At 47.3% G+C, this 24,556-nt stretch overlaps 10 protein-coding genes across 10 annotated transcripts; 2 read left to right on the top strand and 8 right to left on the bottom strand.

Annotated features, from left to right (window-relative positions):
- Positions 1–368: 368 nt before the first annotated feature.
- Positions 369–2,139, bottom strand: V1513DRAFT_452306 (uncharacterized protein). Its single transcript, XM_066899105.1, has one exon. The coding sequence runs from the start codon at positions 1,676–1,678 to the stop codon at positions 497–499; it is 1,182 nt and encodes a 393-aa protein (XP_066751239.1). The 5' UTR covers positions 1,679–2,139; the 3' UTR covers positions 369–496.
- On the top strand, positions 1,881–3,708 carry V1513DRAFT_238861 (uncharacterized protein). Its single transcript, XM_066894440.1, has one exon. It carries the CDS (start codon positions 2,084–2,086, stop codon positions 3,326–3,328), a length of 1,245 nt encoding a protein of 414 aa, XP_066751238.1. The 5' UTR covers positions 1,881–2,083; the 3' UTR covers positions 3,329–3,708.
- Positions 3,709–4,729: 1,021 nt separating this feature from the next.
- V1513DRAFT_452298 (uncharacterized protein) lies at positions 4,730–7,586 on the bottom strand. The gene is made up of 3 exons (XM_066899104.1): positions 6,567–7,586; positions 4,898–6,514; positions 4,730–4,844 (listed from the first exon to the last, which is right to left on the bottom strand). Exons 1-3 carry the CDS (start codon positions 7,084–7,086, stop codon positions 4,813–4,815), a joined length of 2,169 nt encoding a protein of 722 aa, XP_066751237.1. The 5' UTR covers positions 7,087–7,586; the 3' UTR covers positions 4,730–4,812.
- Positions 7,587–7,951: 365 nt separating this feature from the next.
- Positions 7,952–9,023, bottom strand: V1513DRAFT_452295 (uncharacterized protein). Its single transcript, XM_066899103.1, has one exon. It carries the CDS (start codon positions 8,795–8,797, stop codon positions 8,288–8,290), a length of 510 nt encoding a protein of 169 aa, XP_066751236.1. The 5' UTR covers positions 8,798–9,023; the 3' UTR covers positions 7,952–8,287.
- A 1,003-nt stretch (positions 9,024–10,026) lies between these two features.
- V1513DRAFT_460596 (uncharacterized protein) lies at positions 10,027–12,498 on the bottom strand (the record flags this gene model as incomplete). Its single annotated transcript, XM_066899847.1, has 9 exons — positions 10,027–10,545; positions 10,584–10,619; positions 10,665–10,974; positions 11,062–11,416; positions 11,472–11,481; positions 11,568–12,124; positions 12,196–12,240; positions 12,270–12,413; positions 12,462–12,498. 9 exons carry the CDS (start codon positions 12,496–12,498, stop codon positions 10,027–10,029), a joined length of 2,013 nt encoding a protein of 670 aa, XP_066751235.1.
- A 1,129-nt stretch (positions 12,499–13,627) lies between these two features.
- V1513DRAFT_433764 (uncharacterized protein) lies at positions 13,628–14,443 on the bottom strand (the record flags this gene model as incomplete). The annotated part of the gene is made up of 3 exons (XM_066896449.1): positions 13,628–13,714; positions 13,788–13,847; positions 13,916–14,443. The coding sequence occupies 3 exons, from the start codon at positions 14,441–14,443 to the stop codon at positions 13,628–13,630; spliced, it is 675 nt and encodes a 224-aa protein (XP_066751234.1).
- Positions 14,444–16,823: 2,380 nt separating this feature from the next.
- On the bottom strand, positions 16,824–18,038 carry V1513DRAFT_460588 (uncharacterized protein; the record flags this gene model as incomplete). Its single annotated transcript, XM_066899845.1, has 7 exons — positions 16,824–17,048; positions 17,088–17,170; positions 17,202–17,320; positions 17,378–17,567; positions 17,618–17,688; positions 17,770–17,919; positions 17,977–18,038. 7 exons carry the CDS (start codon positions 18,036–18,038, stop codon positions 16,824–16,826), a joined length of 900 nt encoding a protein of 299 aa, XP_066751233.1.
- Positions 18,039–18,994: 956 nt separating this feature from the next.
- V1513DRAFT_452282 (uncharacterized protein) lies at positions 18,995–19,829 on the bottom strand. The gene is made up of 2 exons (XM_066899102.1): positions 19,687–19,829; positions 18,995–19,633 (listed from the first exon to the last, which is right to left on the bottom strand). Exon 2 carries the CDS (start codon positions 19,629–19,631, stop codon positions 19,128–19,130), a length of 504 nt encoding a protein of 167 aa, XP_066751232.1. The 5' UTR covers positions 19,632–19,633; positions 19,687–19,829; the 3' UTR covers positions 18,995–19,127.
- Positions 19,830–20,267: 438 nt separating this feature from the next.
- Positions 20,268–22,088, bottom strand: V1513DRAFT_238829 (uncharacterized protein). The gene has a single exon (XM_066894439.1). It carries the CDS (start codon positions 21,902–21,904, stop codon positions 20,663–20,665), a length of 1,242 nt encoding a protein of 413 aa, XP_066751231.1. The 5' UTR covers positions 21,905–22,088; the 3' UTR covers positions 20,268–20,662.
- Positions 22,089–22,272: 184 nt separating this feature from the next.
- Positions 22,273–23,715, top strand: V1513DRAFT_452278 (uncharacterized protein; the record flags this gene model as incomplete). Its single annotated transcript, XM_066899101.1, has 1 exon — positions 22,273–23,715. The coding sequence occupies one exon, from the start codon at positions 22,273–22,275 to the stop codon at positions 23,458–23,460; it is 1,188 nt and encodes a 395-aa protein (XP_066751230.1). The 3' UTR covers positions 23,461–23,715.
- Between the last annotated feature and the right edge of the window lie 841 nt (positions 23,716–24,556).

The following is a 24,556-nucleotide window of genomic DNA, read 5'->3' as shown; positions in this document are numbered from 1 at the left end:
CGTTTAGTTCTATGTTGTGAAATAATTATAGTCGCATATCGAATCAATTGGTCAAGGCAGATGGGACCCAATAGCTGGAGTAAAAAATACTGAAATCAATGCTCAGATTGATCAGGCATTCGCCAATGTCGATATGGCATTGAACGATGCAGGCGGCAAGGCTTGGTCACAAGTCTATCGCGTCAACTCATATCATCTCCCGTTGAACGATGAACCGTTAGCAGCCATGGTGCGTAATTTTCTTCAAAAATGGATACCGGACCACCAAACCTACTTGGACGTGTGTTGGTGTTGCCCGACTAGGGCAGGTTGATATGAGAGTCGAGATTGAAGAATCAGGCCCTTATAGGACCGCACTTTTCTCGTCTCAGCACGCTATAACCCGTTTACTTTATTTATGCTCAAGTTATCCACGTTTCTTTTCAGCTTGTTTCTCTGGAGACGAATGGAAGTTCGCTTCAATTGTACATACAGGATTGGAATATGAGACTTAATGCTATGTAAACTTCAGCTTCCACACCTTCGTTTTTGGTTCATTATATCCATACGAGGACACAAGCACAGTCTGACCGGCAACAGCTGAGCCGTTCTGAAATGGCACTGGCGTTACAAGCGCATGTTCGACAGATGCGGGAAACGAAAAGACGACGACGTCATTGGTGCTCCAAGGGCCGAGTGGGGTTGAAGAATACTTCACTCGCAGCCGATCTTCACTACCATTGAGGAAGAACAGCAGATACGAGTTGTGGTATGCCGAATAGAAAATTGAAGCTGAGTCTCTTAAAGACGTTTGAGCGGGAAGTGAAATAATAGCGGCAGATTGCCTACGCGCGATAGGAAATGGTTCGGTGGACGACCAGGCTCCTGCACCTTGGTCCCAATATCTCCATGTAGACTTGTCTTCAACTGTCGCTGCAGGCGCTGAAGCGACGTGGATGTCTTGGTGGTATCCATCCTGACTAGTATCCACGGCGTATAAGTACACAACCCCCTTAACGACGACCGTCGCAAACGAGCCGTATTGGTATTCGTCGGGTGTCAATGTTATAGTAACAGGACGCGTGACCTTCAGGGCGTTATAGGCTGGATAGAACTCGTATACGACCATCGACGTTCCAGCGAATGGGCCGCAAGAGCTAAGCCTCATGTTCCAGAACTGAATGGCTTTACTGGGACTCAGAACAGCACAGTTTGTAGACGCGTTGACGGTTATATCGGTGCTGTAAGTAACGCTGACTTCGTTCTCATCCGCCGTGCGAGGGATTGGCGGCCACTCGGCCCAGTTATCGACGATCCATGCCGGGTGGGCAAAGTCCTTTGCCAGAGAGAGTGTGCTCGAGAAGCTGGTCACATCGTAGGAGTCCTCTTTTACGCTGGAGGTATAACCAAAGAACCAGAACCCCCGGTTCTGGAGAGAGCAGAAAGTGGCCAAGTCTGTATTCTCGGTCGAGATTTGGGGGGTCCGGGACCAGTCTGTTAGTTGTCCCCAGTAATCAACGTAGGCAACCTTGAAGTCGAGGTGTGCAGGCGGTGAAACTTGATAGAGAGGATCAGTGTCGTAGTGAGGTGTGATGATCGAGGGTACTGGAAAGGCTGTGGATGCGGCCGGTGTCGCAGCGGAGACAGTTACTGCTGCCAGAAAGACTGCTACTATTACATGTAGTGCAAACGTGCCCATATTTGAAGTTGGAAAGCTGGTCAGCCGAAGAGGCCTGAGGACACAACTTATAATGTGTTTGGCGAGCTGGCAGCCATGGGAAACCGTCCCGCAGGATTTAACAGAAAATAATCCAAGATCTAGTTATAGTGGAGTTCTGAGAAGTCAGCATCAACTAAAAAAATATTAAGGTTGAGTTGAGTCATTATATAAAGGCGGGGAAAAGAGGCTAAAATCCAATAAGGTCACATTCGATCGATTTTGTCAGCAATTAATACTCCCCGCCCTGTTGGGGTCTCGCTTATGGCGAATGTTGTTTTGTCGCTACTGAGAGATGAATCGGTCGAGGTTGCTTAGTTGACGAATTATGTATAAAGACCCTGAACCTCTCAGTTTTTGCGATGCAAACATCTCTGCGTCCGACAAATGGCGTCGCTTCTCGTCCTCCTTCAGCTGGCAGTCGCGGCTTTCGTGTCTGCGACGTCCACAACGTTTTCCGTTCCTAACATTCTCACACCACACAATGAGTTTTCACCGCCGTTTAGGGTGACGCCACGGAATCTCGGATTCTCAGTCGCCAGCGTATCTAATGAGGGTTATCTACATGACGACTCTATTAACTCGTCGTACACCTTAACGTCTGGGTTTCAAGGTTACCCAACTTTCTGCTCTATCCAAGACCGCAGTTTTTGGTTCGCGGGACCGGTGCAGATACAGGATGCGCAGCAACAGACGGTGGCATCGACATCGAGCTCTGTCGCAATGGCTTTGGACTTTTCCCATCCTTCATCGATCCGAGAACTCTCCCCAAGACCAGAAAGCTCCTGGCCAGTTATTCCCCTCACTCCTGCCGAGCAATTTGTCTCGGCGACGTACAATCAAACATATCAGTTTGATGCAACTGCCCACTGCTCGCTCATCAATGACACCTCAGCCTTGCAGTTCTGGGATGCCTGGAGTTACAACTCCGGACTATACAACTGTTTTCACACTGGTGGATCATTCCTGGTCATATACACACTCGACCCAGCAACTAACAAACTTACTGTCAGTCGTCCCGCCCCTGTATACCAGAAGGAGGCGATCCAGTACCCCTATGGCTCCTTCTCGACTCTGACTGTTCAAGGGATGACCTACTTGTATGCTTGGGATGTATACTTCCCCCCGTCAGACGACTTGGGAGGCGAGGAGGACACTGGTGGCAATCACAGGGACATTCACGTTGCAGTTGCGCCCACTTCCACAATAGAGGACAAATCGACGTGGAAATACTACGACAACAGAACCGGTACGTTTTCAAGTACCGAACCGCTACCCACTACTCGCAGGTCGTCAGCTGCCATCATCATCTTAAATGACTTCTCTACCGAGTTCGCGAACACGTTTCTGTCTGCTTCAATCTTCTACTCTGAGTATCACGATGCATATCTACTTGTATATGCGCCAATCTATCCACCAGGGATCTATGTTCGTTACGCGCCGACGCCCCTGGGACCGTGGTCATCTCCCGGCACAAAAATCATGGACCCGACGCAATTTGGTTACAATGTCGTCAGATACGCTCTAGCTAGTCCTATATTTTTCCAAACAGACGGAAATGGCGGACAGAGCCTGCTGTTGACTCTTAGTAGCGACTATCAGACCCAGGCATTTAAAGTCAATTTTAGCTAACTTAAACCTTTGGTGTTGTTCTTTAGTCGAGGATGCGGCTTTGCTCGTGGTGGGTGCTACGAACCCTGAGCGGAATGTCGGAAACTGCGTGCGGGTATCGCAAGGCAAGGCAAGAGAAAAAAAGAGAACTACGAATTAGGAGACAGTGAAAAATAATTTTAATTAACGCTGATACTTAGTCGTCATATTCTGATAAAAAGTTAATTATATCGCAGTGGATCTTATGTATGATTATAAGTTACGCGTTTAAGCCTATAAAAATATAGATATACGTAGTTGGACGTACGATGAAGACTCAGAAGGCGGGCAGTCCTATGACTAGTTGTTTAACATGCCTCGTTCCATGATTGTGGATACTTCTGCAACACTAAACACAATTACGCTCTTTATGTTTCAACGCTCATGTATTTCTTGTTTCAATGCCCAGTGAGCTTACCATCTTGGCAACGTGCGCTCTCTCCTTGGCTCTTTGTTCGTTTGCCCCGTCGCAACCCTTAACCTTTGTGTCCGTCATTGCCACATTCATTAATTCTTTACCCGGCCTTGTATAGTTGCGTTTCCACTTCTCATTTAGTCGGGCCTTCCCTCTCGTAGCATGTGAGCATGTCTTGTTACCTATAGGACCAACTGTGTATCGGTGTATACTAAATTTGTCCTCAACTCAACTTTTCAGCTCAATCTGAACCTTCATGACTAGTAGTGTAATAGATTCTATTCAGGCGACGACAAAACGCATACAAAAAGCGGAACTGGCACGTGGAGTACGAAAAGTCAATTATAGATTACTCTGAGCTCCCTGTAGAACACGCATTAGGACTGTACAGAGTCCTCCAAGTCTCCTATCTACCACTTCTTCCTCCTAAAAGCACACTCTCATGTTCCTCTATTTCGCTCTCGCCTTCCAATTCTGCCTAATGATGCCGCGGAGCGGAATTTGCGTCTCGGAAATGGCAGATGTGTTGAAGATGCGCGAACGCTCCTGGTCCTGGCCGAACGAGGCAGCAGTGTTCGCGCTCATGCCACAGTTGAAACCCTTCATAAATCTTCCAGATGACGCCAAATCACGCTTCTGTCGTAAAGTAGCATTCCGATACAGAAGTGAATTCAGCTCGCCCAGTCTCCTTTACACGACCTACCTGCGAATCCGTCCCTAACTCAATTCGTAAACTAACAGGTACGTAGGATTCTTGTTTAGTTGCCTCCGCCTCCGCCGCACTGCACCGAATCACATGTTAGTATAATATCAATCCAGAGTCCAACAGGCCTGCCATAATAGCAAAGTCTGCTGGGAAATGAGCACGCTTACCCCACCGCCGCCACCTCCACCGCCGCATCTAAGAGTACGTTAGCAACCTGTTCAGCAAAGACATAGATCTTTCGAAAACTAACCCTCCACCACCGCCTCCGCATGCACCGCCTCCGCAGCCTCCTGCACCACAGCCTCCTGGAAAATGTTAACTACAATTTCTAGTGCATCATTCAGACTACTTGCCTGCAGAGCCTCCAGCACACGCGCCTTAACACAACATTAGCCTCCTCAATCACTCTGTATATTCAGATCGTACTTACCAGAAGCGCCCCCGCAACTGCCGCCTGCTGCCACGCCAGCACCACACGTTCCTTGACAACAGTTGCCCGCTGCCCCTTGTGTTGCTGACATACATGATGGGTTACAGGGATACATTTCTCCCGTGATAGCCATCGGGGCCATGTAAGGCGCATAGAACAGTCCGGGATAATAGAGAGGGTAGCCCCAGGCATAGTAGTAGCCGAACATGTCGTCATCCCTTCTTGGTGGGTTTCTGCCCCTTTTCTTCGCTCGTCGACACGCTTTCTGATATGAAGCCTCCAGCTGAGCAGCTTTGACTGCGGCAGCCGTGCTGGCCGCTGCGGAATCCGTCTTCACGGCATTGTGAGCACTGATATGGGCGTTTTTATTGGGATCGTCAGACACTCCAGAGTTGTCGTGAAGTTGATTTAGAGCTGTTTGCGCGTTTCGTTCCGAGCTTGAGAACAGCCGTCCAGCGGTAGACGTATGAGATTCACGGATAGCCTCGCAGTACCAGCAAGTGCATTCGCTATAGATCTCTCCGCCGGTCAACTTCTGATACATTCGGGAGGTCCACTTGAAAGCATCGGACAGCTTGGTTTCTTCGATTTTGTCATCATGGTCGATGAAAACGTTTGTCTTGGCCACGGAGTAAGAATAGTATCTGGCAGGGCTAAGCTGATGTGTATGCCATGCGAGATCGACATCGAGAGTAGGGACAGCAACTTGGTTTGGGTTGCCGGCCATGATGAGGAAGAATGTTTGGTACTTCTTGATGAGGCGGGCCATGGTTGAAGCGAGGGCCGGTGAATGGATCCAGTCAATATTAGCCATCTTCTCAACGAAAGTCCCTTGTCGCATGACGGCGCCAACAAGATCGAGTGCAAAAGGCGACCAGTTGTCCCAATATCTGGACATCATGCGTCGAATCGCAATCTTCTCCTTCCGCAATAGCGTACTGGAAAGGGTGCCATTGGCCTTTCGGACGAGGGATGCGTCTCTAATTGCTCTGTCAATGGCATCGCGAATATCCGTTACAGTCGACTTCCCCACTTGAACGTTGTCCGTAATCTCGATAAGCAGCGTCTTTAATCCGGCAATGATGATCCGGTTGGGGAAGAGCATTTCGTGTCGCTTGAGGTCAGGCTTCAGCGCCTTGTCTGGCTTTCCCTCTTGAGAAAGGATTGTTCCCGGCATTGGAACGTCGTCTTTTAGAAGAGCCTGGAGATCGCGTCGGAATTTTTGTAATTTCAAAATCTCGTGATTGGTGGTGAAATTGCATTGGTCGCACGTTGCGGTGAATGATCTGTCCGCATAGCCTTTGCCCTGCTCGAAGGGTCTCTTTGGGTCGCCAACGACAGCATCAGTCCACGGGCAATATATCGGATGGCCTCTCGGGCAAGGTACTCGCCCAGATGGTGGATCGTGAAGATTATCCCAAGCGAGGCCAGTCATTTCTTCAAAATTGGATCTTGCTTCGTCAGTGGCAACGTAGTCGAACGAGCTGTTATCAATGCAAGTATTAATCAGCGCCCATGGGAGACCTGTAACCCACACATCCATCTTCCCTTGGCGAATGCAATCTTCAAAGAATGCGCGAGGATTGAGCATGAAAGAATGTAAGACCATCAGGACATCTGAAATCTCGTTAATATTTGAACCAGCCGTTGAAAAGGATCGGAACGCTACCTAATGGAGGAGCGCGATCAAGGCCCCAGTTGATGACTCTCCCTTTCTGCGTGATTAAATCAAAGTGTCCCTGCGAGCTCAGGTCCTTTTGTTGGAGCATCTGGCCCGATGATGGCAGACACTTCTCCCACCAAACTCTGAATCTCTCCACTGCCCTGGAGACATATACTTGCCATCGCTTCTCCCGAATCTTCGGCAAAACCTCTTGTTTGTCGGGGTCTGTAAGCTTCTCCGCAAGGGAATCCGAGAGTCCGAAGAGGGATTCTGATGTGCTGATGTCTTCCCGGAGATTTGCGAGGGCGGTCAGCAGCTTCAAGTGTGCAATACATTGATCAATAGACGGAGGCTGTTGCGAGGCGGGCTGAGCTAGATTCAGGTTTGTAAGAGGTGTGATTAGGTCTTCAGGATTATATGACGGTGGGGCCGATTCCGGCTTAGCCGCAGTGCGAAGAGCATCATTGTCCTTGTCCAGTCCATTACCTGGCGGCGAAGATACGACGAGCTTGTCTTGGAAACCCATGTTGGCAATGCTAGACTTGATGATCGATGAACAGCTAGATGATGGCCGCGGCGCGCACGGCAGTAAATAGCCGGATAGAAACCCTGAACCCTTGAGCCTCGAAGGTGCACAAAATCCTCAGGTGCAGTCCTAATTTGCGGAGCAGAGCAAAGTTGCGTTGAGGTGGATGAAAGGTCATATGTGGTGGCTGACGCAAGGCTCGGTAAGTAGTTGGACGTACGGCGCAGTACCGCAGTAGTTGAAGGCAAAGCGGACTTCAGGCTGCTGTCACCATTTCCAGTCTACTATCTTGGCCACAGTACCTAGAATTATGTATATGCGTAGTCGTTCTGAAGCGAATATGTGTCGACACCTCCGCGGTACGTTGTACAGCTCTAATTGGAGTACGTCTATAAAGATGTAAGGTACGATTCAGAGGTCCGAAACTTGGTCGATGGGGCTAGGGTAATAGTAGCCGATAAAGTGAGGCACTCCGTACAAGGGTTCAGGGTTTCTATCTGTATGATAAGGATTTATAGGGGCGCATCATGCGAATACGCTCTTAATGCGGCGCCATCATAGATCTGGAGCAATCCACAAAGGCCAAGCATTCCTATACTGCACTTTGATGCTTGCCAAATACCTTGAAATATTTAAGTTCTTAACCTGTACGGCTTCTCTGCAGGGTCTGGCGCCGGTTGACGGTCAGTCTGGCCCATATGACGTATCTCGTTTCAAATGCAACATTTGAGAAATTTATCCCGCGTTGGCAAAGCTAGCAATCGATTGCGACTGGTCAGGTGTTATTGAAAGCATTCATGAGCAGTGTGATACGTCCATTGAATGGCGTATTTTAATGAAAGCATATGCCGTTATGGCCAGTTTTACCCTATTCCGACTCGGCGCCATGATGCTGGAGCTCATGCACGGCTTCAAGCGGACATTCAGTTAGAATTGCGAACCAAGTGTCTGCACATTACGGTGGATCTCTTAAAAGATATCATTCCTCCCCTGTCAAATCCCTGGTTCAGTAACAAAGGTTCATATTCAACAATTATTTAAATAATCTATATTCCCCTGACTCGTATTTCCTGCTCCACCTCGGTATTCTTAGGAGTATTTGCTTTCGCAAAAAAATTAACTGCCGTAATCTTTGTAGACTTGCTCGTTGTTATCGCAGTTGATTTGCCGTCTTTGGCCTAGAGAAACCTGATGGAACAGCCTAGTCTTTGGCGCTCCTAGACTGCATTTGCTCACGGCGGAGTAAGACTGGTTTCGGATCCAAATAAGATCTGAGCTCGACAGCCACAAACTTGCTGGGATCTGACTCTGTAGACTCTAGTTCGATCACGTTGAACTCCGCCACTTCGACCGCGACTTGCTGCGGATCGTCCTTGAACTTAGTGATGCTGACAGACTCGTAAAGAACGGTACGCTTGCTGCCACTGCCGTCGGTCGCCGACGGCCCCGCTATGTCCCATGCATGCTTGACGCAATGGCAGAAGAAGCTCAACTTGGCACTGCGAATGCGAGCCATAGTAGCAAATTTGTCCACAGAGGTGACGGTGTCGCCCATAATAAAGCGTGCGTTTGGCGAAACAAACGGCGCAATCGACACATTCTCATCCAGACTGTCCAGGACAGGTAGGAAGTTTTTCAAAAAAACGAGGCCCGGACTGGCGTCCTCAGGGATGGAGTGGTATTCTCCCAGATGCACGGATTGTTGGCTCATTAGGCGATTTTGACCAGTGCGTTACTAGGGCTCAACCGTAATTGTGAGTGTGAGGTTTCTTTGAGAGCGCCACACTGGCCAATCAGCATCACTGTAATCAAAGTGAGAGCCGGTCAGAAGCTAGAAAGCAGCACCTAAGCAAGTAGGTGGAATTAGCGTGCGCAAACGCCATGAATGGCGATTGATCGCATAAAGAAACTCGCTAGGGATCGGCACGGATAATATCCAGGCCAAATTTTCCATATCCATATCCGTATCCATATCCAGGTAAAATATCCATATCCGTATCCCGTATCCCATATCCAGATATTTTGGCTTTATCCATATCCGTATCTGTAGTATCCACGGATAGATCACGCGATTATAAGCCTTTGCTCAGTCGTCCAATCGTATGATAACAGTGAATGACTATGTTAATAATTATATTTTTTAGTTATAAAAACTCAAATGTGGGTCTATTTATATTAAAATCATAGCAAGAACTAGGCAAAGAAAACCGAAGGCAGGAACAATTTAAGAAAAAGAAGCAATAGCGACACGCGCCGAAGCACGAAGCTTTAAAAAAACAATTACAACGTTCAACTTCCCTACTGTGACTTCAATACTACTTATCCAAACTGTTATAGGAATTCTTTAGCAATGTTAAGAGCCTCATAGTTTCCCCGTTCATTCGGTGCCTCCGCAGTCCCAACAAATCCCTAGCTACCGCGGCTGAAGAGCCGCTCACAAGCAACTCAAGATGCTGGCAGCGGTAAGAAATCCCGAGCAGCTCTTGCCATTTGGGGTACTCGCCTTTATGGGCGCAAAGAGCCAGTTCTCATTAGCCTTAGTATTAGTATTTGCCAGGCTAATGACACCGTCATCAAAATATCGATCAATATCCGACGCGTCGCAGTTGCGTTGAACACCAGTCTGCGGCTGAAGTAAATGGAACCTAATCCAACCCTAAAACTTTAAGGAAAATGTGGTACAAGGCCCTGAATGCTAACATATTGCAAGATGATGGTACCTGTCGTACCGATCAGTAAAACATTTTGCGCTATTCTAAAAGGAGACTGGCACAAACTCTCTGGTCCTCAGCGCATTTCTTAAGACATCTTTCATACATTATAAATGTCACCACGAATAATGAGAATTTAGAAAAAAATTATGTACTAGTACGGCGAAATCGAATCTATCAGCGTAAGTAACTGACGACCACAAGTGTGGATATGAGCTCTAATGCAAACTCATTCGTCACGAGACATTCGACATTGGTTCTGTGGTCGACTGTAATAATATGACTTGGGAGCCTTTCTCATGGTATTACTAGAGACTGAGCGCGATATTCCAACGGCCTCTTCGTATGGCCCTTTGAACTCCGCAAGGAACGATGCCGCGTTATTCGAGAAGTAGAGATAGAAAGCACGCTGCATTCTCGGATTGGACTCGCACGCTAGACCGGAAGCCCAATTCACGACCTGCATAAACTCCCGAATATCTTCATCATTCTCTTCGGCGGCCTCAGGGTCTTCCGCCAGTACAAGTTCGAGTGATTCCAACTCCTCGGCATAGGAGAATGACCTCGGATCATCGTCGTCAACACAGTCACTCAAGTCCTCGCCCGAACTGATAGTAATGTCACGGTCGCTGAACTTGATCAGCGGCAAACGTTCCTGAAAGAGCTGGGGGCTATATGCTGGTGGCGGTTGCACGAGAAACCTTCCATTGCCATCAGCTTGTGGACAGGAATAAAAGGATACCAAGTGCTTGCACAGATATCGCGAATTCAGAACGAATGCCGGACAGCCGCACAACCACGATCCTTGTCCGCACGATATAACTACGTCGCGTTTTACTATAGTGTCCTGATTGATGGATTCAGCACATTTTCTCCATAAAACACGAAGTCTTTGTACACGCTGGGTTTCTCGCGCCCTGCCTCTACTTGTAAATACAAGTGAGTACGAGAACGAACTAACCGAGTACAGATAATGTAAGCCAGGAGATCAAGTCTGGGCATAACGAATCGTGACGCATAATCCTTCTTGAGAATTCTCCAATGACTTTCCAATCTCATTGTAGTTCGAGAAATTGGTATCGTCGCACTGGAGCCTGGTTGGCCACAAAGTGACGCAATTTCCCATCTCGAACCAACATTTTTGAAGCCGGGCCGGTACCAGTTATTCCAAAAATACCTAAATATTTTCGGCTAATCAATAGACTTGCAATATTCCAGCATTTATTTGCTCGAGCCGCAATGGATTTCTTCATATGTCTGATACTGCAGCCCTTCCGGCGCCGGCGTGCCTTCGCTGTCAAGAAAAGGGCTTGGCAAGATAGGATGTCTTAGTAAATGACGCTTTATCATGGCCCGCAAGGTTCGCGCTTGGTCCTGGGTACATTGCTTTGACTGGCCATTCGACAGGATCCAGCCAGACTCCACGGACAGAAAATGCAGATACTGAGGCAAAGATGTCAACCGGGTAGAATTCCTAGTATTATCGATGGAATCAAAGCCCTTGCTTTTCATTTTTCCTGTGATATATTGATGAATGGCTCGCAGGCTATGCCATAGGCATAAATGATGATTATATCTGTCGTTGTTTCTTTTAAACGCTAGGCTAGCGGCTGTCACCTCTACCAAAGCAAGTAATTAGAACACGAATACCAAGGTGAGACTAATATATATTACCTGCAAAGTCCTTGTCTGTATGAACAACATTCGGATTTAGCCTGCAGCTCGTAACGCGGTCGACCACGCTGTCAGCCGGGTTCCCCTCTTGCATACCTCCTGGACGCCACGTGTATCTAGTAGCAAGTAGGATAGAGGTAGAGAGACAAGGTCATACTCCGTAAGAACGCAGTAGAGCTCGTATCCATGCTTGTTAGTGCCAAATGTTGAGTCAATAAATACCTCTGTCATTTTCGCACGATCGAATTTAAGGCTATCGCTGAAACACGGAGTAATAAACGCCAATGAAACTCCAGGCTCTTGAAGTTCTTCAATTAATCGATAGCCTTCCTGTCCTTCCAACAGCAGCTGTGCAGATCTGAAGTCATCAGCGGCGTCTCTTTCCCACTCTTTTCTAGTATATGAGAGCCAGATGTTGTAGACTTGCTGCCTAGTGATCGAGTGCAAGTCGGTATTCTTAAGCTGAGGACTGTCCGCCATTTGGATCAGATTCTGATAGATTAGTCGTTGGATATACAGGTGTACCTCTTCGGTGACATGAAATTTTGGCGTTTCTGTATGACACTTGTGGTCGTAAGTTATTGTAGCAGTTCGATTCGATTTCGAAAAAGCTATACGAAGTTCGCCTCGACAATCAAAAAAATCTTTCATAGCTAAAGGAGAGATAGAGTTAGTCAATCGACGCAATATTTCTTAGTAGACGTATGAAAATATTTGGCCTTACTTGTATATCGCTGTACAGTCGCCGGATCTCGCTCAGTTTTTCTTTCTTGCGAGCGAGAGCAAGTCAGAATGAACTCGGTCCGTTTAGCCTTTCTTTGCAGCGTCGCAAATGAAAGTAGTAACCGCTACAATCAAAAATCTCATTTGTTAAATGCGACGCAGCTTGTCTCTGCAGCTCTCGGTTTTCAGTTTGAGCGGAAACCCTAAAAGTTCTTTCGTCTACCTTTATCACTGACTGTCCTTTTCGATCAATATGAAATCACATACAACCCTCGACATCACAGACTTCTTTTGTAACGGTCATATTATCAACTTGGCAGCTCACTCCTTCCTATTTCTTACGGATCCCAGAGCTCTTGCTTTAGAAAATAATACACGTATATTGACAACACCTACAGAATTAGAAATGCAACAGTGGCGACAAAACAGTCTTGTTTCAGATCTATCATATATTTCTCACACTATCTTAGTAACAGAAAGATGCGTCGCTGATATTGATAGGGTGCTACCAGCAATAGACTTGTTACTTGAACAAGTGAGACAGTAAAGTGTACCTTCATTAATAATCCTTTCATGAGTCTTTGCTGCAACTCTGGTCGGGCTCTTAATTGGATAGGTACTATAGTTTGACGGAGAGATCACTAGTGTCAGCATCGTCTCCGCAGTGGAAATGGGATTATATTGACAACAACTGTCCTAAAAAGTGGCAAGGACCCCTGCCGGAAACAAATTCTTGACTTCTGGATTACAGATATAAGTCCACTGCAATCTCAGTTCCTACTCAGTCGTCAGCATCACCTAGTCTGCCCCCATGCCCGACTGTCCGACTGTTCCATCGTAATGAGCCGCACGGAGAGATGGTGCATGGTCGTGGTTTAGACCACTGCGCAGAAGCGGATAGCAACGTAACTGCACTCCTCACATAGAGTGGGCGTAATCCAAGGCTGCCGTCGTCGGGGCCTACAGTTGACGAGAGGCCAATATCGAGGCGGCTAGATGGCAGTGGGATGACAAGCATCTGGAAGGCTCGCTGGTGTAAAGGATATGTAGACGGCGCAATAGTAGTCATTTTTAGCCACGTTCCACAAGTATTTATGCAATTTGGCTGTCGTGAACCGGATTTAATTGATTGGGCGTATATATATAAAGCCAACTAGCACTTTGCGCCTTTTCAGCGCTGGGGCTTTAATTTATTGAGCCACTAAAAGAAGCTTCGAATTCAGGAAGAATAATGAATAAATTACTAAACTTTCCATCACTCAAGCCATAATCCCTGTATGTGTGAAAATGAACACTGATTTCCAACTCAATGGTACTTCAGTACCTCTATAGTAATCAGTCGTCAGCAATATTAGTCTCCAGTATTGTTTTAATATACGAATGTTAGCGAGAATGAAATCGGAAGCGGTTGTTAGCGAGCGTAAATGGCGTCACTATTCCCGAACTTCAGAACTGTCCTCCACTCTGTTGAGTGCAGTTTCAACTATTGCGTTAGACAACCCTTCCATGAAAGCCTGCGACTGGAGAAAGTTCACAGTTAAGCGTCTGATATTGTCGTCACTCAGCCAATCGTGGGGAACAAAGTCCACCCACTGTGACCGATAAATCACGCGGAATAGCGTTAGTGACATGGACTCCATCCTTAACAAGGTACTGGTTCCATTTGTTAGAGAATTGTATCTCGTTTTTCACAAACGCTGGGATTTGTTCGTGGGACTTACCACTGGCTCGCTCCTCATCACGCCGGAGTCGGTCTCGCGATACGTCTCGAAGAACGCATCACTAAGGGTACCAAACCATTTATATCCATTATACTCCAACGGCGCGAATAGGCGAGGCCCCTCTCTCCGTTGTCTGTAAAATTCACTGCTGATTGTTTTCAATTCCGCGTTGAGCTCCTGGACGGTCCCAAATTCGCGATGGATCTTCCCCGAACTTCTGTCAACTTCCGTCAGACACAACATCACTGCTATGGCCGCTTTCTTTTGCTCGATCCACCACAAAGTGGCCCGTCGAAGGCTGGAGCACGACTGTGAAAAGCCGACTTCTAAAGCAATTCTTCTCCGATCTATATCTCCCCCCTCAAATACAATTAGCCCATCTGGTTCCTTGTATGACTTCCTGCTTCTAAGAGAATGCGAAGAAGTCGTCAGATGCCCGACATTTTGTACTCTCGAGATAACGTCATCGCTTACTCCGGCGTTGCGCATCACCTTTCCGGCTTCGTCCACCATACTGTCAATAACCATGACGCTCGTCCGTTCGTGGAGGTAGCTCGGGCAGCAATTAATTGTAACCTTGTGAGTCTCGCCATCATACCATACCCTGTACCTGGTAGTTGTCGCTCAGTCAGTATCGGGAGCTAGAAAGAATCAGTTGGCCCTCACTTTCGGTTTGACTTCTCTCTATTTTCGATGATCCACTTGTAACCGTCCTCAGATACTATGAACTCTAGCACCGAGTCACTTTGGTAGGGGCCCACGTAGGATTTTGCGTATTTCGGATATCTCAGTCTCCATTCGGCCTTTCCCCTTAGGTAAACCCTCTATTCTTTGCGGAGACTTGTTTGGATATTGTCCTTCTTGGCCGTAGCCTCCTTGTGGAATTTATGTCGCCTCTCGATTTGGTGTCTGGGGCCGCTGCGCCCTCGCGTGTAGTGATTGCTTGCCACGCGGCTTCGCGAGAGCTGGTCCACGAGGGTTGATCGGCTTCACCGTCAGCGAGACTCATGATGTAATATTAACGTAGGTTGATGTGACGTTGGAGAACGACACTCGTAGAGTGCAGACGAAGTGGGTAGGTTCCAAATATTTGTCTGAACGCAGTCGAAGTCCTTGTTTGTTTTGATTGTGATTTTCATTTGAACCAGGACTCTCTCCTCTCTGTCGCCTACTTTACACTCCGTGTTGGTGCATTGGCGCATCACTTCACTAAGACCCAACACGCCGATCAAAAGGCACTCGGAATACCCGCTCAAAGTTTTCTTGGTAGACACTCCCGACTACCACTTTGAGTTTTTCGTACCAATTATCAACACTTTTAACCCGATTGACGACCTCAAATAGGGGATTTCAAGATGAGCGGGCTCGTCGGGCCGTCCTGCCACAGCCTGGCTAAGCGACCGCGGGGCAGTCGAAGCAAGCTGTCTTTAGAGAAATAGCTGTGGCGGTATTGAGCGAATTTTCTGAATACAATGAACATTTAGATAATGCCACTGTGGTAGCCTCCTACAGGAACGCATTTAAGAATCCACTTATGGCGCATGCAAATATATGGGTAAGTAGAAAGACACTGCGTGCGTGCAGGACATTTTCATCTGATTGCGATTGTTGGCAGCCGAAAAGAAAGTATTATGTCCGTATTACTTTGAGCTTGTTCGGCTGGTCAACAACAGAGACACCGCTGCTACTGAGGCTGTATCAACGCCAGGAATGCCTATTGATCTTTCTATTTTTGAGTCGTCGTCGTCCTCGAAATCACCTTCACCATTTCATCTCCGCTGTTGGCCGGGAAGATAAATCCCAGAGAAAGAGAAAGATAAGTAAGCATTGTCAACACGTTCCGTCTCTGGCATTTTGAAAGGTGTGGGAAGCCACTTGTACAACGGGTAGCCTGAGTCTGCCCAACACATATCATTTTCCTGCAAGAGAGTATCATGCTTACTAAGTAGTCTTGTCAACTTCAGACACAATTGTCATGTCTAGATCCAGGAATTCCGACGACGTAGTCAATTATCTTGCCATCGGAAGTGCAGACAAGCTTACATTGTTATCCGTGTCTTCAATGCAAGAGGGGGTCGACATACCTGAACATTAAATGAATAATTCGACTTGTGATCAAAAAATATCGCCGTTAGTAGTGACGTTTGGAAAAGATCGGTACAAACGTGCCATAGGTCATGCACCAATTATCTCTCCACTCAGCGCAAGACATGTCCTCAACCCATTGCTTGTACTGTTCTCTTTCTGCAGTTAACTAGAATTTCGGGGTAGACTCTAAACTTCTTGCGAAATATTTGGGTTATGGTCATGATAGTAGAAGATCAAGGATTTGTACTGCGCGGAATGGTCTTCCTGTTGTTCACATATCTAACGCAATAGAGCTTTGCAATCATTAAAACAATAGCAAGTCTATAGTCCAATTTTGAAAGGCAGATTGGGCATCAAGCGATTCTTCGTGGTTTTCAATATAATCCTCTGCTAGTAACAGTCTTGTTTCCGACATAAGAAAACACATCTCTAACGATAGCAAATTCGCTTCATCGCCTAGGCAGGTATTATATTTTGGCTAGAGTTCGATGGACGCGACATACCTAAATCATCTTTCGTCGACTGATGATCTATGGATTGGCACGATAGACGGATAACGGATATATCCGTGGATATCCGTGGTGGATACGGATACGGATATGGACACGGATATGGACACGGATATGGACACGGATATGGACACGGATGAGACAAGACTGAATTTATGATCACTCAAAAACAGATCGTGCAAATAAAAATACTCGCTGTTAGGGCCTAGTGAAGTATTCGAATGAGGAGAGTACGGCTGGATAGAGTGGCCATTATTCTCTAGATTCAGATTAAAAGACAAACAGATTTTACAGATGAAAAGACATATAACTCAGGACTGTCGAACTAGAGCCTTGGCCCGCAGACGCTGCAATGCGTACCGCAACATGGAGATACGAAATTTTGCTTCGAACCAGTCGCGGCGAAAAAAGTTCACTGGCCTGGCCTCTATCTGCTCATCACTAAGGACATGACTGGGAATACAGTCTCCCAGTACGACCTCATCCTGGTTCGGAGGTATGTCCATTCCAACGAATGCACCACTTCTAACTAGTTCCTTAGCTCTCAATTACACAAGCCGCTAGTTATCACGTACGAAAGACTGCGTGGGATCGAGCAGAGTCTCCGGAGCACAGCCTTCAGGTGGGCATCGCAAAGTCTGGAGCACGACGCTTTCTACTCGACCAAACAAAGTCACGCCATCATTGACAAGGTGTCCCATACGGATTTTGTTTCAGCTGGTCACGGAACTCTCTTCTAATCCGCTCAATTGCGCCGTCGATGTCACTAACTGAGTCGTAGTACCTTATGGTTGGCTTCAGGCCCCGGCTACCTTCGTTTATGGACATCCCAATTCCCAATCGGCAATGCAAAGCGCAGACGGACCAAGAGATTGCGGCTCGCAAACCTTCATGTGACTGAGAGACTCCAACCTCAATGGCAATCATTAATGTATCATTATCGTCGATTTCTGTATACGATAATGCCGTGTCCCATGCCCTCGTCGTAAGCCCGTGACTGGCGGCCCGTGTCCCCGTTTCATCCGTCCAAGTGGAGAAATAGCAGAGTCTACTCCCTGCCTGACTTCATCCTTAATTTGGACCATTAGTTCGCTTGCCATTCCACTGTGACGTGGACTTGGTGCAGCGATGACTATGGCAACACTCCTAGCACTGTCGTACAACAGTTGAGGATGCCTTCAGCTTTGGTCAGTAGATTTCAAACACGCAGACTTGCACAATACGCACTTTATCTCTTAGCTTTCCATTACCTCGCACACTTGATAGTACTCCTCTCGAGTAGCAGGCACCTCCACCTGCGTATCCGGTGAGAGGGATCGTCTAACAATGCCAATCAGTTTTGTGCGTTGCATTAGTGTACGGTGTCGGCTGGTTGGTCTTGTCGCTGGAGCTAGGCTTGCAATATCTCTTTGCCGTCATGATAGTCTCTTTAGGGTCATTGCTTAATATATATCTCTGCGTGACATGTGATGGCGGACGATCGTCAGTTGTCGATCCATATTTTCCAGATTGTCAACGACACTCATAATGTCAGCGACAGCCAGTAAACCGATAATCAACAGCTTTACAAAGTCAGAAGTAGCGCACAGCGATGGAATGCTCAGATTTCTAGGCAGCTCAGGAAGTCCTGCATATGCGCAGATGCGCAGTCAGAAACTGAAATACTTGAGTTGCCAATAACTGGCCGGTTTGGATTCAGGGGTGTAGCGCCGCACCAACCCTCATGTCTATCTGACGTTAATCTACGTCACATCCGAGCCGCACACTTGTGAGAGCAATCGCTAGGTATTACATTTTGAATTTGGCTCACTTGGCAATGTGGAAGGGAGGCTGAGAGTCTTAGTCTCAATGTTGACCAGTCTCACGGACAATTCATAATATCCAGTCCCGCAAATAGTTCCAGTAATCTCATGTTCGACAGGGCAGCTGTACGAATCTAGGTATACAGGAAGCTACACCTTGAGTTCTGAGTTCGCAGTCGTGTATGTTCGCTTGCGATCACAATATACACTCTCGCGAGAGTGACTGACTTCGCAAGCACTTTGTCGGCGGATTCGGTGATCCTTTTGCCATTATTGCGAACTTTCTGGATGAGCGTAACTGCATTGGTCTGCAAGCGAATCGCATGATTGCCCTGAAAGTTCGCCTTGATCCCTGCCAGATGGAAAGCATGTGGTAAATTTGGTAGCGATCACCGAACGGTAACCCCTAGGAAGTAACGACTTGAAGCTAAACACGCAATCCCACTATGATCGGCGTGGTATTTACGGCACAAGGACAGAAACCCTGAACCCTGATCGTAGCCTAGGACTATATCTTCTACGTGCTATGATATTCATAGCCCTATTGCAGTCGCTGACGATTTTCCCGCAAATCTCCATATGGTCTGCACCCACAGAGATGTCCACTCCAAATTTGAATTTGATTTTAAAATACTGCAAAGAAAAAGTACCGCCAAATTCGGCGGTACTTAGAAAGCTGAACCATGTGCTCGATTGTTTGCCTCGTGCGGGCCAAAGTCGCCCCGTGGTTCAGCCCCTGAACTCTATGCGCTTAACTATGTGTATATATATTACTAACCCTAATCCTAACCACAAACCAGTTCTTCCGTCACTTTAGTATGATCCGCAATACATTCCGAACAGCTCATAGGCATCCATAATATTAGGCGATTGAGGGCGACTAAGAGATTTACGATAGCCTGCATCTGACGAAGTTATAGGCCAAACTCGATTTGTGCCACTACATGTAATCTTCGAAATGGATGGTGCCGACGGTGGGTCAGAAAGTGTTGAATCCCATGTTCCATGGACTGTACAGATGTGAAGACCAACTTTGAACGTTGTTGAGACTTTAGCAGACCCATCTACGTCAGTGACCAGAAGGCTGATTGGCTTCAAGTTAAGATCGACACCTTCTTGGTAAACAAGTAAACCACATTCTTCTACTGCTGTACCCCAATCGCCATTACCAAAAGGGTCAGCGTCCATTAAATGGTACACTGCACTAATGCACAGTCTACCACGGTCATAAGCTGAAACTGTTCCGAACAAGTATAGCAATGTCATAATAATGGGGAAATAACCCCCCCAGACTATAGTTCGAAATATATGCGACATTCCTAATTCTGCATTAGTTATATGCCTAATTTTCAATCCTTGATAGATAATTCACCTCGCGATAGTCAAATTTGTGTTGTTAGAGAAGGATTGGTGAGGTGTTAGTTTGTTACTTCTATTCATTTTGTGGTGGGGAGTGGTTTTTTATATAGTTACGTGATGAGTTCGCGCCGTCCATGCGCCGATCTTCCAAGCAATTTCTGACCGGCACAGGTCCACTTTCGACAAGGCGCGCTACGGTTTGTGTAGGCGAACTATTGGCTTGGCTCGATCGTATGAATGCCAACACACCGGATAGAGTAGAGTCGACGTCATATCCACCTTGATCGCCTTATTCGCCTCTTAACAAAAGGATTGATTCCAGACATATCGGCTATAAGTGAACCCGAATTTATTCAATGCGCCGATGGGACCGACCAGAGCTATATAACAATAATTTACGGCCTAAAACTTGACGCAAAGATACACAAACAGCCCTAACCCGTTTCCTTAGGCTAAGCCGATAACTTCCGAGATTGTCCCAAAAAGAGACTGTAGACGCAAGGCGTCATACAAAGCTGATATGGATATTAATGAGCAATTTAGCTGCTTGTAGGAGGCAAGTAGGCGGGATTAATGAGAGAGATGGACACGCAAGCCAAGACTGGAGAGAGAGGGGAAGAAGCAGTTGCAATTGGCGTTGAAACATAAAGAAAGAAAACTTTCCGTTAATACCGTTAACACTCTGCGGCTCTGATATTTGCAACTGAGGCTTTCCTTCCTCGGGACTACTGCTAATTTAAAAGAATATGACGACTTAGTGCCGGGGAATCTAACTGCACCGGCCTGCAAGTCAAGGTTGATATACTTGAAATTAATTCTCACAATCTTCTTGCATGTTCCTTGAATATCAAGCTCCAAGCTCCAGTTCAGCTTTGCCTACGCGGCGAGTCCACCACACAGTCTTACATTGTCAAAGATTTCCGTGTCCCGCTCAGACTTCGTAGCAACCAACACGGACAAAACCGCACAGTCACTAAAAATCCAAAAGGTTACGTAAAATTAAGTTTGAAAGCCTGGGTCTTGTAGTCCCCAGTAAGAGTCAAGAGCAGGCTCTGTCCAGCTTTTCCTCCTGTTTGGAAAAATATTGGGCTGGCTAGAGCGTATCTGACGACCGTGTAACCAAATTGCGTCGGGTCCATGATTTTTGTGCCGCGAGATGACCACGGTCCAAGAGGCGTCGGCGCGAAACGAACATAGATCCCTGGGGGATAGAATGGCGCATATACTAGTAGATATGCATCGTGATACTCAGAGTAGAAGATTGAAGCGGACAGAAACGTGTTCGCGAACTCGGTAGAGAAGTCATTTAAGATGATGATGGCAGCTGACGACCTGCGAGTAGTGGGTAGCGGTTCGGTACTTGAAAACGTACCGGTTCTGTTGTCGTAGTATTTCCACGTCGATTTGTCCTCTATTGTGGAAGTGGGCGCAACCGCAACGTGAATGTCCCTGTGATAACCACCCGGGTCATGTTCGCCGCCCATGTCGTCTGACGGGGGGTAGTATACATCCCAAGCATACAGGTATGTTTTCCCTTGAACAGTCAGAGTCGAAAAGGAACCGTAGGGGTACTGGATACTCAGCTTCTGGTACACAGGGGCAGGACGACTGACAGTAAGCTTGTTAGTAGCCGGGTCGAGTGTGTATATGGCCAAGAATGATCCACTGGGGCTGTAACAGTTGTATGTTCCGGCGTTGTAACTCCACGCATTCCAGAACTGCACCGCTGAGGTGTCACTAATGAGCGAACAGTGGGCGCTTGTGTCAAACTGATATGTCTTCTTGTACGTCGCCGAGACAAACTGCTCGGCAGGAGTGAGGGGAATGATTGGCCAGGAGCTTTCTGGTCTTGGAGAGAGTTCGCGGATCCAGGAAGGATGAGAAAAGTTCAAAGCCATGGCGACAGAGCTCGATGTCAATGCCACTGTCCGTTTCTGCGCATCTTGTATCTGCACCGGTCCGGCGAACCAAAATGTTCGGTTTTGGATAGAGCACAAAGTTGGCCGAAAAGGAGTGACGGTGTACGACGAGTCGATGGAGTCGTCATGTAGATAATCCTCATTAGATACGCTGGCGACTGAGAATCCGAGATTTCGTGGCGTCACTCTAAACGGCGGTGAAAGCTCGCGATGTGGTGTGAGAATGTTCGGAACTGAAAATGTTGTGGATACCGATGCTGCGGACGCGAAAGTCCCAACTATCAGCTGAACGAGAACAAGAAATGAGGCCATTCGTCGGACACAGAGCTCTTTTCACGGCAACAACTGAGAGGTTCAGGTCTTTATACATAATCCCATCAGAAGCGAGACTCAACATAACTGGAGAGATGCTGCTGACAAAATCGAATATGACGTTGGTGCGATTCGGTCATGATCATGCGGACATCGAGACTTGGCAATGCACAAAATCGCCAAGGCCTTATATCGATTTTAAAAGTTGGCGTTGACTGTCTCTGACTGGATAATTATATTTCATTACATCTTATTTCTATTAAAATCTACTGGCAGAATTTCCCATCGTCGCATGGCCAGCAGCTCACGAAAATACTATAAGCTGTGCCGTCGGGCCTCTTCGGCTGACCAGCTTTCCAACTTCAAATATGGGCACCTTTGCACTACATGTAATAGTAGTATTTCTGGCAGCAGTAACTGTCTCCGCTGCGACACCGGCCGCATCGACAATCTTTCCGGTACCCTCAATCATCACACCTCACTATGACACTGATCCTCTCTATAAAGTCTTACCGCCTGCTCATCTCGACTTCAAGGTTGCATACGTGAATTACTGGGGGGACCTGACAGACTGGTCCCGCACTCCCCAATTCTTGACTCGGAACACAGACTTGGCCACATTCTGCTCCCTCCAGAACCGGGGGTTCTGGTTCTTTGGGTACACCTCCAGCGAGACCTCTGATGAGGAGAACTACTACAAATTGACCAGCTTCTCGAGCACGATCTCTCTGGCAAAGGACTTTGCCCACCCCGCATGGATCGTCGATAACTGGGCCGAGTGGCCGCCAATCCCTTGCACGGAGAACGAGAACGAAGTCATTGCCAACTACAAGTCGGACATCGCCATCAACGCGTCTACAAACTGTGCTGTTCTCGGGCCTAGTAAAGCGATTCAGTTCTGGAATATGAGGCTTGGCTCTTGCGGCACATTCGCTGGAACGTCATTAGTCGTATACGAGTTCAGTCCGGTCTATAACACCTTGAAAATCACGCGTCCTGTTACTATAACATTGACACCCGACGAATACCAATACGGCTCGTTTGCAACGGTCGTCGTTAGGGGAGTTGTGTACTTATACGCGCTGGATTCTAGTCAGGATGGATACCACAGAGACGTCCACGTCGCCTCAGCCCCCGCCGCGACAGTTGAAGACAAGTCGACATGGAGATATTGGGACCAAGGTGCAGGAGCCTGGTCGTCCACCGAGCCATTTCCTACTGCGCGTAGGCAATCTGCCGCTATTATTTCACTTCCCGCTCAGACGTCTTTTAGAGTCTCAGCTTCAATTTTCTATTCGGCATATCACAACTCGTACCTGCTGTTCTTCCTCAATGGTAGTGAAGATCGTCTGCGAGTGAAATATTCATCAACCCCACTCGGCCCTTGGAGCACCAATGACTTCATCGTCTTTTCGTTTCCCGCATCTGTCGAACATGCGCTTGTAACTCCAGTCCCATTTCAGAACGGCTCAGATATTGCCGGTCAGAAAGTGCTTGTGTCCTCGTATGGATATGATGAACCAAAAACGAAGGTGTGGAAGCTGAAGTTTACATAGTCTAGCCGGAAACGTGGACAAACTTGAGCATAAAATATAGTGAGCGGGTTATAGCGCGTTGAGACCAGAAAGTGCGCATTATTTGTATTTAACTCCATTCTAGGTCTGTAATTATATCAACCACTCTAAAACCAGACAATGAACAAACAAAATGACAGCGTGAGCACCGGAGCCCTTACAAAGGGATACAGCCCCCTCTGATCCGGTGGATTGCAGTCAAAGTGGACTGAGCTAACAGACAAAAGTGAAAGTGACCTGGGGAAATATTTTCGCAGTAGTATGCTAGATTTGAGCATGCCGAATCCGAGTATAGGGATGTGATGGATCATATGGTGAGGTCTTATCACAAAATATCCCACCACTAATCCCGATCCAGCAGTAGTCAGCTGAGCCTCATAGCGTCATGGTGGCCATCTACCAAGAATTATATAAAAGACGCTCTTTCGATCGGACGTACAATTAGTTAACCAATTGCGAGCACAGGAAGTGCCTAGTCCTTGTGCCTGACGAACTTCGCCCCTTGCCAAGGCCCTCCGAGGCGCAAATGGGTGTTGGCTTCAAGCTGCGACTGGATCGATGACGAGTGAAGCCTTCTTTGGTAACTTTGTAAGCAAGGATAAAGTTAATCTGTCGGAGAAACCTAAATCGAAAATTGATTATTTTCTCGTATGCGTTTAATGATCAATGCGGTCTTAAGCTTAAAGGTATCTCCGGGGGAAAAAGGGATTGCAAACTTCGACCAATGGATGTCAAATTCCTTCTGATCAGCTTACGCCATTCCCAGCGGTTATCCTCGCTCTCAGCAGGGAGTCTTTTCGTCTACGTTCAGCCTCAGTTCTGTTCCCTCCTAACTGGCAGTGTATTTTAACGCAGCCAAGAGTCCAAGGAACTCCAACAATGCTTGGTTAGCATTATAAATGCTTCTCATCAATGGGCTGTGCTGCCGATAGCGACCTGGCGGGCATGGCTGCTTGCCGAGCTAAGGTTGCCTGGACTATCGCGCACAGGCCATCTTCAGTCATCAGATTCCCAACGATAATGCTAATTCCTATTAGTTTCAAGCGCCTATTTATCTGGGAACAACGACAATTCCGCG

The sequence above is a fragment of the Lipomyces chichibuensis genome (genome assembly GCF_038497645.1).
Source record: "Lipomyces chichibuensis strain CBS 12929 unplaced genomic scaffold V1513scaffold_46, whole genome shotgun sequence".
Taxonomy (NCBI): Eukaryota; Fungi; Ascomycota; class Lipomycetes; order Lipomycetales; family Lipomycetaceae; genus Lipomyces; species Lipomyces chichibuensis.
The sequence above is the reverse complement of the archived record's forward strand: the minus strand, read 5'-3'. Positions and strand labels throughout refer to the sequence as shown.

Bases quoted from the DNA above. Each gene is read 5' to 3' on its own strand.
- V1513DRAFT_452282 (XM_066899102.1), bottom strand. From the start codon at position 19,631: ATGTCGCATATATTTCGAACTATAGTCTGGGGGGGTTATTTCCCCATT.
- V1513DRAFT_238861 (XM_066894440.1), top strand. From the start codon at position 2,084: ATGGCGTCGCTTCTCGTCCTCCTTCAGCTGGCAGTCGCGGCTTTCGTG.
- V1513DRAFT_238829 (XM_066894439.1), bottom strand. From the start codon at position 21,904: ATGGCCTCATTTCTTGTTCTCGTTCAGCTGATAGTTGGGACTTTCGCG.
- V1513DRAFT_452295 (XM_066899103.1), bottom strand. From the start codon at position 8,797: ATGAGCCAACAATCCGTGCATCTGGGAGAATACCACTCCATCCCTGAG.
- V1513DRAFT_452298 (XM_066899104.1), bottom strand. From the start codon at position 7,086: ATGGGTTTCCAAGACAAGCTCGTCGTATCTTCGCCGCCAGGTAATGGA. The intron at 6,515-6,566 runs GTAGCGTTCCGA...ACGAGATTTCAG, and splicing joins TGATCGCGCTCCTCCATTAG to ATGTCCTGATGGTCTTACAT. The intron at 4,845-4,897 runs GTAAGTACGATC...TGTTGTGTTAAG, and splicing joins CAGTTGCGGGGGCGCTTCTG to GCGCGTGTGCTGGAGGCTCT.
- V1513DRAFT_452306 (XM_066899105.1), bottom strand. From the start codon at position 1,678: ATGGGCACGTTTGCACTACATGTAATAGTAGCAGTCTTTCTGGCAGCA.